The sequence below is a fragment of the Rhinolophus hipposideros genome, assembly GCF_964194185.1.
Source record: "Rhinolophus hipposideros genome assembly, chromosome: 20".
NCBI lineage: Eukaryota > Metazoa > Chordata > Mammalia > Chiroptera > Rhinolophidae > Rhinolophus > Rhinolophus hipposideros.
The window spans coordinates 48,348,496-48,360,916 of NC_138066.1; the positions used below are offsets into that span (position 1 = coordinate 48,348,496).

General features: G+C 57.2%; 1 protein-coding gene across 4 annotated transcripts in view; it reads left to right on the forward strand.

Annotated features, from left to right (window-relative positions):
* TMEM104 (transmembrane protein 104) overlaps positions 1-9,619 on the forward strand; it is a 53,519-nt gene extending 43,900 nt beyond the window's left edge. For 3 of the 4 annotated variants that reach the window (XM_081028914.1, XM_081028913.1, XM_081028912.1), the window contains exon 10: positions 6,930-9,590. In XM_081028914.1, coding sequence (XP_080885040.1) covers positions 6,930-7,690 — 761 coding nt within the window. In that variant the 3' untranslated portion in view covers positions 7,691-9,590. Of the gene's footprint in view, positions 1-6,929 lie in introns of all 4 variants that reach the window. The other variant, XM_081028911.1, reaches the window with a different exon arrangement.
* The last annotated feature ends 2,802 nt before the right edge of the window (positions 9,620-12,421 follow it).

The window sequence follows — 12,421 nt, forward strand, 5'->3', positions numbered from 1 at the left end:
CTTTAGGAAAGGTGACAGCGCCCAAGTTTATGTTTCCAATCTCTGGGAAGAAGATTAGTTGGCCAGCAGCCAGTGGTCCCTCGGCTCCGCTTTCCCAGCAATTGCAAACTGGCTCTGACAGCTTACAATGAAAAATGGAGACCCTCCCCTGACAGCCCCGCTCACCATGCTCTGAGGGTGTGGTAGGTTGAAGGCTGAAGATGCCAGAACTCTTGATTTCTTACTTCAGACTTAATAGCTTCAGAGACTCCAATGCCTGCCCTTTATCCACAACCCCCTCCCCCAGCGCACTTGCAAAGGGGAAGGCTCCACTCTGAGTCCTTTGGGATAAATAATTTAACCACGGAGTAGAACGTCAGTCCTGTAACAGTTATTTAAACACCCTTCTCTTCTACTTCAATGAGATGAAGAGGAGGAGGACAGAGCTGGAATCCTCCAGAAACCACGGGGATGAACCAACCTGAGAAGGTAGTCAGATTGGCTTTAAGTTCCCTCCCTTCCGCAGAAACCCCCATGATTCTTTGGTGAGTTATTATTACAGGCCAGACCAGCAATCACAGAAAGTCTTACTGGCCTGAGATAAAGCTGTGACCCAGGGCCAAGATGCTCCAGAGGGAAACTCATCTGTGTAGGGAACGTCTCGTTGTTCCCGAAGGGAATGCCTCCCAGCCAGAGACGAGTGAGACGAGTCTGCCCTAGTGTGCCCTGTCTTTCGGGACGTGAAAGGCCTGTGCTCAGGTGGGGAGGTAATGACTGGAGGAGGACGAACCGACTCGAGCCACGATAAAACCTAAACAAAATTCCTTTTCCATGTCGTTCAGCCCCATAAGGACAGAGCACTCACCCAGAATCCCCCCAGATGACACAGTGACAGGGACAGCTTGGCCTTGTGTGACCTTAGGTGGAGCAAGAAGAGGGTTGCTCTGGTTCACAGAGCAGGTGTTAGCAGCCTGTCTGGGGTCTCCTCACCCCACCCCAACCACCAGTGCGCTAGATTAGCGGATGCCTGGGCCCCAGAAGCTCAGAGCAGGGGATGTCCTGGGAAGGGTCGTGTCTGTGGCTCCAATTGGCCTGGCAAGGTGAGGTCTCTAGTGTGATCCCAATATCCTCCTGGGAGCGAAAGGAGTTAGATGAGAATCGGGCATTGACAGGGTTTCCTGCTTGCCTGGGACCTGGGCTCTCAGGAGAGGGAACAAGGTTTCTGCAATGATTCAAGTGATTTACACATTTCTGAGCAATTGCTGTGGGCAGACTCTGCCTGAGTGCTTCGCTGTGCCATCTTATCCATCCTCTCAGCGTCCCGTGATCATCTGCCCCGAGATCACACAGCTAAGTGGCAGAATCAGGAGGTGAACCCAGTGTCACTGAAAACTGGAGCTTGTTCAGAAAAAAGCAGCAGCCTCCCTCCCGCTGGCTGTTTCCTGGGCTGAGCTTCCACTCACACCCCCGCCCAGCTCTTGTGAGCCTGCCCTCCCTGTTTACAGTTGGTCCTATTATTTAAGGAACAACGGCCCAGTCACCTGTTCCTGCTTTTAGGGCCAAGAAGCTGCTTGGTTTTTAGTGGTTCTCAGCTCAGGCTGGTGTTACCCTATCAGCTCCTCCCAGCTCTCCTGAATGGGGCGGGGTGGGGGGGGCAAACTGATGACCCAGCCTAGGGAGAGACACACCCACGGCCCAGCGCCCTTGGAAAGCAGTGCAGTGATGAGGGACGAGACTGGTGGAGCGCGGGTGCCCGAGCTGGGAATGGGCAGAGCATAGCCATTCCTTATCATTGGCCCTGGTGTGTGGATTCTCTGCTTGGAGAAGAGAGCGCCCGCCCTCCCGACAGCTGCCATGTTGGGTGGCTCTGCCATGCATGTGTCACAGCCAGAGCCACTTACTTGGCTCGGAGAACAGCAAGGTGTTTGGGGGCGACCCAGGCTGGGGCCTACCACAGCCTCGGAGCATCTGGGGCCAGTTTCAGAGGTCAGAGTTGAAGGGGCAGCTCCCCGGGAGGCAGCCCTTTCAAGACAGGGCCCGATGGGGGATGCAGCGGGGCACTTGTGGGAAGGGTCGGGGGCTGCGAGCGCAGACCCTACGGTGCCGCTGGGAGGAGTCTGTGGCTTTACCTCCGGCTCTTCGAGTCCTGGCTCTCGGCGTATTTGTGCACTCCTTGCCTTAGTGGACATGTGACCCCTCTCCTCCACAACAGCTGTACTACTTACTCTTCCAGCAGCTGCCAAGGAGACAAGTGGCGCTGAGGTCAGGGCCTCAGGAAGCCTCGGCCATTGGGCAGAGCCGTCTAGGGTTCCAGGAGCTCAGTTCTAGCTCCAGCCTTTATCAAGATGCCCCTGGGACTCAGTGACCCAGGACCACAGGCCATTCACAAAGAACCCCCAGGCCTAGCCAGTGCCTCCCCTCTTTAAGGCAGGCCACCCTGGGAGTCACAGCCCAGGGGGACTCGGAGCCTATTTGTCCTTCAGCTTTTCAAGGACTAGTGCATATCATACCTTGGCCCTTGGCCATCAGTGTCTCAGTGCTGATATTGGCGTAAACCACGGACCTTTCCACAGCCCGTCCTGACACTCATTGACTGGATGGACGGGAGCTACCCAGGTCCTGAGGGCGGTGCCCTCAGATGGTCGGGTCACTCCTGGTATAAATTTTACTTTTCACCTAACCTCCTCAGACAGGGAAGGGAGGAGATGTCTTCTCTAAGCTGTCCACTCAGGGCTCAGGATTTATACTGATATGAGGATTTGCCTTCCACTCCCCTCTCTCCCTCCTGAGGAGTCGGATGTATGGGAGAGTGGGGAGCAGGCTGGGGCTCATGGGGACCCGATATGGTGAGGCCGGCTTACAGACTTAGCAGCTTTCAGAACAAGTCTGAAAGCAGCACAGCTCTTCAGGCCAAGTTAGTCACGGGCTGGGATGGCGCCTGGAGGCTGAGTGCGTCCCCCGGAGCCTGCATCATGCTCCTCCTCCGGCACCAAGAGGAAGTGTGGCAGCCACAGGCTTGCAGAGTGGGACAGCCCGACGACGGGTCTTTCCACGTCGGGTTCTGACAGCTGATTCCCAACTGTGACCCCCAGGGAGTCTTCTGCCCCCGGGCTTGGACACCTCCCATGACAGGTCTCACCATCTACTCCAGCAACTAATGTGACTATTAACCAGTTCTTTGACTACGTTGTTATAATTTGTCTCCTCTAACTCCCATCTGTTAGTCCCGCTGGACTGTAACTCCCAAAGGAGAGGGACTGTACCTGTTTACTCAGAGCACTACCCCCAATCCCAGAATAGTGCTGGCCCACAGTGGGCACTCGGTACACCTTTGTTGAATGAATGAATGAATGAATGAATGAATGAATGAATGAATGAATGAATGCATGCATGCATGGTCCCAGTTGAGCCGATAAGTCACACAAAACAAGTACAGTTATTCTTTACAGGGCCTGTTACTTCAGATGTGAAAAGAGAAATCCCTTGTCCCACCTCATCACCTTGTAGCTGCACCTTCCAAGGCCCGACAGCTACTCATGTAACATGTCAGGCCCTCGCCTCCTTCCCCATCCCCCACCCCCAGAATCCTCCCGCAGAAGCTCATGACTGCTGCTGTAGAATGCTGGTGGATGTGGACTGTGACCCTCCGCCGTCACATGGTTCTCTGAGCATGGCCTGTGAGGGTGAGACAGAAGCTGAGGCCAGCCCTGCCTTCGGAGAACTGCAGGCCCTGGTCATAAGCTGTCAGGGCGTGCTCAGCGCTCTGTCCACCTTGGTGTCGTCCGCCTGCCACACCGCCTCAGCCAGGTGGGTGATGCCGGGCTCCCGGGCGGCAGGGGCTGCGCTCAGAGCCCTGCCCCTCCCACCTATGTCGTGGCTCACGGCCTCGCATCCTCATTTCATCTTGATTTATCATCAGACATAGTGAGTTTTGGGAGCAGCTAGCTCCCAGGGACCAGACGAACAATGTGAAAGATGGCTGCCCTTCTAACAGCCAGAGGAGCGAAGGGCCAGGAGCAAAGGAGTGTGGTCTCAAGGGCAGGGGCCAGGCAGCAGTGTGGAGTTAGTCCTCCTGCTGTGCTCCCAGGACCGCTCAAGACGAGAGCCGCCCACACCTGGCCCTCCTGGTTCCTTCCCTTCCCTTTTCTCTCTGTCCCTCCATCACGACACGGTGTTTAGGGTAGCCCTGGTTTGTTTTGAACTGGCCAGCTTGGAGACTAGCACAGAACATTTTGCTTTCCCGCTCCACTCCAGAGAACAGAGCCAGTGCCCGCCCTGCATCCTAGCAGTGGTGGGGGGGGAACCGAAAGGCCTCTGGCTCATGTTTTCCCTGCCCATTTCGAGGTTAGTGAAGGCTTATTGGAGAGCTGCAACCATGAAGTGGCCACTTTTTAATGCTCCTGGAATCACCTCCCAAGAGCCTCTGGCATCATAATTCCTGGACTTCCAGCTCTTGAAGTTAGACCTGGTTTTTGGAAATAAGCCTGTTGTTTCTGGAAATAGACTTGTTTGATTAAAGAGAACAACATTGTGACTAACCTAGGTAATAGTATTATACGGTAAAACTAATTACAGCTAGAAGAAGATTGTAAGGTAAATTTTCTTATCACCCCTAGTATAGGTGTACCGTTCTTGGTGGGGGGGCGGGGGGAACGCATGCATGCTTTAAAAAACCAGTCTCACATCTTTAGAAAGCTGCTTCATAAACTGACTTATTTACAATAAGCAGAGCCCCCACTCAGGGCTGGCCAGACAGCTCACAAGCCAGTTTCGTCCTGCGTTTCTTACAACCTCATGGAGATTTACAGCTGTGAGCTGGAGAGGGCAGTGAGGCACTCACGTCCCAACAGCCACCTTCTTCCTGGCTTCTCACTTGCTCACTGCACCCAGGGCTCTGAGGCCAAGGCCAGCAGACGCCTAGAGGATTCCTCCACTCTCCGCATTCAGGGTCCATGCCAGCCTTGGCTCAGGTCATGAGGTGACACCCCAAGGCGGCAGAGGCACGGCAGGATTTGCATCTTGCCTTGCAGCAGCTGTCCCCTTTGCCCTGACCCCGGTGCCCTGCCTGTGATGATGGAACTGTCAGCTTGGCCTCTTGGATAGCTAATCACCAGGCAGCGCCAGGGCCCTCCGTGTGCCAGCTGTAGCCACCCCACCCGCTGAGCTCTGCTCCGCATCCCTTTCTGGCACAGGGTACTCCACCACCACCCCATCCAGCCTTTCCCCTGGGTCCCCTGTCCCTCAGTTCCTGCCCCAGCACACTTCCTTTGCTGTTGTTCTCCTACATGCATGTCTGCCTGGCACATCCCCTTGTACCCAAGTCCAGAAATCTGACGAGCCAGACTGCCGCGGTCCTGAGGCAGCCTGAGGGTGCAGGAAGCCCCACGAGGTGTCCTGTCGCACGTCCCTCCACCCCTCAGAGGGTTAAGCCAGAGGCAGCTCCTGGGAGGAACTGGGGCGCCACTTGCCCCTTGACTGGCAAGATTTGTGATGTCCCTGGGGCATTGCAAATCGTGGGGCTCTGGGAGTCAGGAACAGCAGGGACTAGGGCGGCCGAGAGTCAGAAACAGATCGTCGTCTTTATTGGCAATCTTCACAGGCCTGCTTCCTCACCCGCTCTGTTCCCGGCAGGGTCAGGCAGCTCTGATTCAAAGTAATAGATGATGTTGCTGCCGATCCCACTTCCAAGCGTCTCTGTGGGAGATGGTCTGGCCTCCTGTGAGTCTCAGGAGAAGGAGCCAGGGGGTGTGATGTGGCTTGAAGGCGACAGTGAGGAGACCCCCAGTCTCCCACCCAAGGAAGAGTCCTGGGCATCTGAGGGCCACTTGGCACCTGGCCTCTTTCAGCCCACTGCTCCTTTCCTCTCTCGCCTGTGGCACTCACCAAGAAATGGCAAGTGGCACCGTGGGCGTGGCCTGAGGGATTGGGGCGTAGGCTAGAGGGGCTGTCGGCTTTGGTCTGAACAGAGAATAGTGGTTTGCGAACCCCGAAATTAGAGACAAGGACCCTGTGTGTGCTGAGTGGCTAATGGTGGCAGTTCTGGGTAATCTGGATCTCAGATGAGACTCGGAGAGAGCTGGATGTACATCTGTCTTCAGGGAGCCTACGTTCTGGAACACCGGCCTGTGAGCCCGGCCCAGGTGTCAGACCCAGAGGAGGGCCATTGTAAAAGACTGCCGGGTGAAGCCAGCCTGGAACCGTTTGTTCTGAACAGATAGTGTCACAGGTCCCCTTCCCCTTCTGCAAGCAAACCCAGGTCAGAGTCACTTTTCTGTCCGCTGCCTGTGCCACCAGGCCCAGGAGAACAGAGCCATGTGTGCCGTTTGCCTCTCCAGCCTGGACTTCAGGGCCGTTGCTTCCTCGAGTGACCATGTGGACCCTGCTGTCTGATGTAGGGCCTGGGTGCCCACCTCTGCCCAGGGCTGCCAGCACTCTCCCATTTCCCCTCAGATGCCCTTGGCCCAGGAGGACACCTCCTCCCAAATGCTCGGGGCCTCTTACCCCTCAAACCCCCAGCTCCCAGACGGGTTTTTTAAACCAAGGGTGAGAACGCAAACACCACTTTGTACCTGTGCCTGATCCTTGCCAGGAAGCTGGCAGAGGCCCTGAGAGCGCCCCTGGGGGCCAGTAAGGGAGCTGGGTTGTCCCTGGCCAGGACTGTGCGCTCCTCAGAGAAGAGGAGCCACCCTCCTACCATGCTCAGGGTCTCCCCCCAAGATGTTCCCTTATCTGCTGTGGGGGCGGGGGCAGGGGTGAGGGAGGGTTTACGGGGGGCACGAAGAGGAAATGAACGGGACACGCATCAGGTCAGTACCCACTGCTGACCTGCCCCAGCACGTGGCCCTCAGGGTCACATGAATTTAGGGTTCTTGCTCACAGGGCTCCGGCCCCGTCCTCGTCCTCGGCACGCTCTTTCCTCCTGCCCTGGCTGACTCCCCTCTCGTTTCCAGCTTTCGCCGTCATGATTGTGCTGGCCCTGGTCCGCATCGGGCGCGGGCACGGGGAGGGGCACCCGCCCCTGGCCGACTTCTCGGGGCTCCGGAACCTGTTCGGGGTATGTGTGTACTCCTTCATGTGCCAGCACTCCCTGCCCTCCCTCGTCACGCCCATCTCCTCCAAGCGCCACGTCACACGCCTGGTCTTCCTGGACTACGTGCTGATCCTGGCCTTCTACGGCCTGCTGTCCTTCACCGCCATCTTCTGCTTCCGCGGGGACCATCTCCTGGACATGTACACCCTCAACTTCGCGCGCTGTGACGTGGTGAGCGTGGCCGCCGTCCGCTACTTCCTGGGCCTCTTCCCTGTCTTCACCATCAGCACCAACTTCCCCATCATCGCCGTGACCCTGCGTAACAACTGGAAGACCCTCTTCCACCGCGAGGGGGGCACGTACCCCTGGGTGGTGGACCGAGTGGTGTTTCCCGCCATCACCCTGGTGCCCCCAGTGCTGGTAGCCTTTTGCACGCACGACCTGGAGTCCCTGGTGGGCATCACGGGCGCCTATGCGGGCACCGGTATCCAGTATGTCATCCCCGCCTTCCTGGTATACTATTGCCGCAAGGACACCCAGCTGGCCTTCGGCCACGGGACCGTCAACAAGCACAGGTCCCCTTTCCGCCACACCTTCTGGGTGGGCTTTGTGCTGCTCTGGGCCTTCTCCTGCTTCTTCTTTGTCACCGCCAACATCGTCCTCAGCGAGACCAAGCTCTGATGGCGGGACATGTCTGCTGACAACGGGGTAGGGGCCCCAGCCTGGCCCCGCTCGGCCCTCCGCGCCTGCAGAGCCAAAATCTAGTTGCCTCCCAGGTCTTCATGAGGCAGGCACGACCCAGGCTCTGGGAAGGGACCTGCACATCTCTAGCTGGGGATCCTCTCGCCGTCCTGGCTTCCACTCAGCCTGCATCTCACCTCACTTGCCAGGGCCACCCCAGCTGAGCCGCACAACTGGGCACGCCACTGCTCCCAATTCCAGGACTGGTTACTGGAATCGACCCCCTGCTTTACACACATGCCCACCCCTCCCACCACCAGGGGTGGGCTCCTGTCCCTGCACGGTGGTAACGCAGTGCTGGCACTGCCACTATTTATATCCGATGCCATGTCCCCGCCTCCCTCCCAGCCCCCTCTCCTGTCCCAGCTTGGGAGACGTCCACTAGAAGCTGCCGCCTCCTCCCCACCAGGCCTGCCAGTGAGGGGCAGGGCCCACCTTCTTACCAGGCATAGCGTCACCAAGTGTCACTCCTCGGGGAGGTCCTGGCCAGCCTGATGACGAGAGCAGGAGGTGCTAATCGGTACCAAGGTCCCTCACCCAGAGCTGGGAGGGCCCTGCTGTGGGCACCAGCTCCTGTTCCAGGCTCCTGAGCCCAGATGACTCAGGAGCAGCCCTTCAACGGGGCACAGCAGCTCGTGCACTGGTTTAAAGCCCGGAGCTTGTGACCCCTGAAATCGAAAGGGACCCTCTGCTCTGCTGACTGCCCCACTGGGGCTCTTGGGGCGTCCTGCAGTGCGGGGCACAGTGTATAAGGGCCACTACAAGGGAGCTGCCCCCACCCTCCACCGTAGTGACTTGGGAGAGCCCTGGGCATGTGGCAGTGAGTGGGCTTGGTGGTTCCCACCCTGTAAGAGGTCAGACCTGCTCCTTGTTCCTGCTCCAACACTAAAAGTGGCTCCCTTTCGAGCCAGGCTGTGGGTGCTCAATGTTCACACACTCCACATCCCTTGGGCACCGTGTGGTAAGACAGGGCACCGGCCAGCCTTCCCGTGGAAGGAGGGTTGGGTTCCCATCACCTCGTCAGCTCTTTAGTGGTCCCCTGCCCATCATAATCATGCATGTAGCTGCGGGGCAGCCTTCCTCGGAAACAGCTGACCGATGCACTCTGCATTTTCTATGTGCCTTCCGCTTCAGGACCTGGGGTTCCTTCCTGACACTGGCTGCCCCCAGCCCTGGGCCTGGTCCCACCTGTCCTGGAGCCCAGAGCAGCTTGGCCGGGAGCTGCCTCTCTGGGATGGGGTCCCAGGCCCCTGCCCCTCTTTTGATTTCAGTGTGCCTTGCTCAGCCCTCTTTAGGGAACCTCTGTAGCCCTCCGCATCGCACCAGCTTTGTACCTTGAATAGAGTGACAGCACTGGGCCTCCTGGGGCCCACGGTGACCTCGGGAGGGCAGAGAGGCACGTGGGATATTCAGGAACATGGGGAGTCCACAGGCAACACTACCCCCCACATTTGGCCCCCAGCAGCCCCAACCTGTGAGAACTCCATATCATAATTGGTTGTGATCTGCTTTCTCTGTTACCACACATTCTCAGTTCTCACGCCTTGCCCCCATGTATCATCATTTTCCATTCACCTGAAAGATAGATGCCCCTTTCCAACCTTCCATTGTAGCTTCTTTCCAAGAGGCCCGACCACAAGGTGCGTGCAGCAGGGAAGGCCCTGGGGTGGCCAGGCCCCCTGTGGCTCAGGCCCTTCCTGGAGCTGCCCCTGCTGTTTGCTGAAAACCCAAAACATTTGTACTTACCCTTCTCCAATTTCCCTTTTGCTTAAGGACAAATGAAATTAAATCATCCTGTTGCCCCAGGCTCCAAACCAAATTTTGAACATGAATTTATTAGCATCATAAAGCCCAAGTTGATTTATGTGACAATCTAGAGCCACAGCCGTGGAGTCTGGTGGCTGCTTTCCCTCCAAGCGGGGCAGCCCCAGTCCTGAAGGGAATTGGCCTGAGGTGACGACAGCACTGATGGCAAGCCGGGCACTGTCTGAGTTTCTTTGCTGCTCTAGGTTCACCTGCTGTCTGTCCCACTAGAGGTCAGATGGGGTCACCTCTCTACTGCTGAGAGCCGGGGGAGAGGACATGTCCCTAATGGTGCTCACTCACTGTGTGCCTCAAGCACGTTGGGCTTACATCAGCTTGGGGAGTGGGCAGGTGGGTCATGGTTTTTGTCTTACAGAGGGACCCCAGGGGGTTGGTGGTGGTAGGGCAGAAGAGGATGCCAGCCCAGGTACAAGTGTCACCGTGCAGGAGAACGAAAACTCAGCAGCCTCCCCCTGACACATCTGCCCACATTGGCCCAGACTGGCCCCAGGGGCAGGCCGGGTCAAGGAGGGAGCCAGCGTTCTCTGCCTTGTTCCCTGCCAAAGCACTGGAGCCTCGTGCCAGCAGCTGCTGTCTGTTCCCTCACCTGAGGCCAGAGAGGCAGCCACGGGCTTCTGGATGGGGCAGATGGCAGGTGACAGGCTGGGAGGCACTGCTGAGTAGGGGAAGGTGGGCAGTGGGCATCTCACTCTGCTCTCAGCCACACAGCTAAGACACACGGGAGCTGGGAGCAGCCTCGGCAACAGGCTGAGGCTAAAGTCACAGAGGTGGGGAGGATAGGAGCTGCCCCTGGCCCTTGGGAAACCAGCCCCTGGCAGGGGAAGAACCTGGCAGCGCCAGGCTCTCGGGATGCAATACCATGGGCAAGCGGAAGGCAGACACCACGCCTGTCAGATTCTGAGCAGGGCTGATGCCTGGCCCTGCTATGCTAATGGCCACTGAAAAGTCAGCTCTTCCGAGACTAAGATCCAGGGCTGCTGGAGGGAGCTTTGCTGTCTCATCCCTTCTCTCCAAGGCCTGGGCTCATGGTGTTGATTGAAGGAAGGGAGAAGTAACATCTGTTAAGTGCCTGGTACTTTCCACGTGGACTTGAGTGGCATAATTTAGGAATCGAGTGTGGATCTAGAATTCGGACCTGCCCCTTGCAGGCCGAGAGCCTCCACGCTCTCCTGTCATTTGTAACATGAGATAATAGTACCTGTGTTGCTGACAGGTTGTAGGAACTAAACTAGTGAGCTTCCTGCCTGGCACAAACGTGCTCGATACAGCTGTGCTGATGCCGGCTCCCTTGTCACATGCCAGCCATAACTGCCCTGGTAGCCACGAACCCCCAGACTCACTGAAGACCTCTGCTTTGGGTACCCAGGCACCTAATTGGCTTCATAGCCTCCCAATTAGTCAAGTGTCGTCTTGTAGCAACTGCTTGCTACAGTTCAGAAATGGGAAATTGGTCTGAATTCTTCAGGGTCTACAGGGCTTTGGCAGGGAGTGGTCTCATTCCCCAGCCTCCCCCCGCCCCCCCCAGGAAACTTCAGGACAGCTGTCCCCTTTTAAAGAGCCAGACGGAAGCCAGGTCTTCGGACCAAGGGTATCATGTTCGCCCTGGTCTAAGCTCTGCATCCCCGAGCGACAGCGACAGGAGGGAACAAGGTGACATAGTAAAGAAGGTCCTACTCCTGAGACTAGTGATGAGGGCCTTGCCTGTGTCCCACCGGAAGGACAAGCTAGCATTGGGTGGACACAGCTTGACCTTTGCTCCAGTCAGGCCCTTGTTTACAATGATTCAACATCTGTAGCCTGACATGGTCTGCTCCCTCCTCTCCGCTGCCAGGCCTTCTGCCTTCCCCTTGATAGCGCAGGACCCTTCCTTGGCGCCCCCTCGGAGGGGCAGGGGGCATGGTGACTCAGCAGGAGGCTGGGAAGCCAGGCCAAGCCAGCTCTGAACCTGCAGGAGGCGTCCTTCCTGCCCCTACTTCCCACGGACTCACTTCTCCCCAGAACACATTCCTAGAGAAGGGACGAGGCAACCAATAGCTTGGCCCAGGCGCAGGGTTGGCCCCTCCTTGGAGCCGGCAGCAGCAGGCTCAGCTCCACGTTGGGCTTTTAATTATCTTTCCGGTCCTTGGTTATTAATGATCTTGGGCACTGAGCAGAGCAGCGTGAACCTTGTGACTCCTCAGCCTCACCTGCTGCAGCCTTCCACTCAGAGCTGCACTCAGACCCAGGGAGGATGTGGGGTCAGGGGCTGCTGGCCAACAGTTAACCCTCTTGCCACCAGTGGCTGCAACCAAGGTCAAGCTCCCTTCCAGGGTGCTGGCCTCTAGCTCTCAGCAAGACTCATACTCACCAGCTAAGATTGAGCCTCCTGACCCCCTGACCGGATCCATGAAACTGCATAGGACAGAGATGATGAAATTGACTGTAATGGGCCAGGCTGCTCGTTTTGGGGGTAGTCAGGCTCTCCAGCCAAGAATGCAGGAGCATTAGCAATATCCCTTACTCTACCATTTCAGCTCTAAAAACCAAACAAAAAACTTCCAGTTTTCATGGCCCAGCCCAGCAGGGGAGCCTTGCAGAACTGAAGAGGGGACCAGCAGGGCTGTGGACGAAAAGTGCCCTGGGCGGCGGCGGCTGCCCTCCCTGGCCTCCTCCCTATTATGCGGAGCTAATTTCTGCCTCGGGCTTTACGTGCTGTGCGGTTAGAAAAAGGTCTGACGGCACACACACTGTGCGAATGAATGGAAGAATGGGTACTTGCTTCACAGTCATTGTGGGAGCCAAATGTAATCACAGATGGGGAAACATTGCAAATTGTAAGCAAGAGCCATCAGGTCCATGGTTGATGAC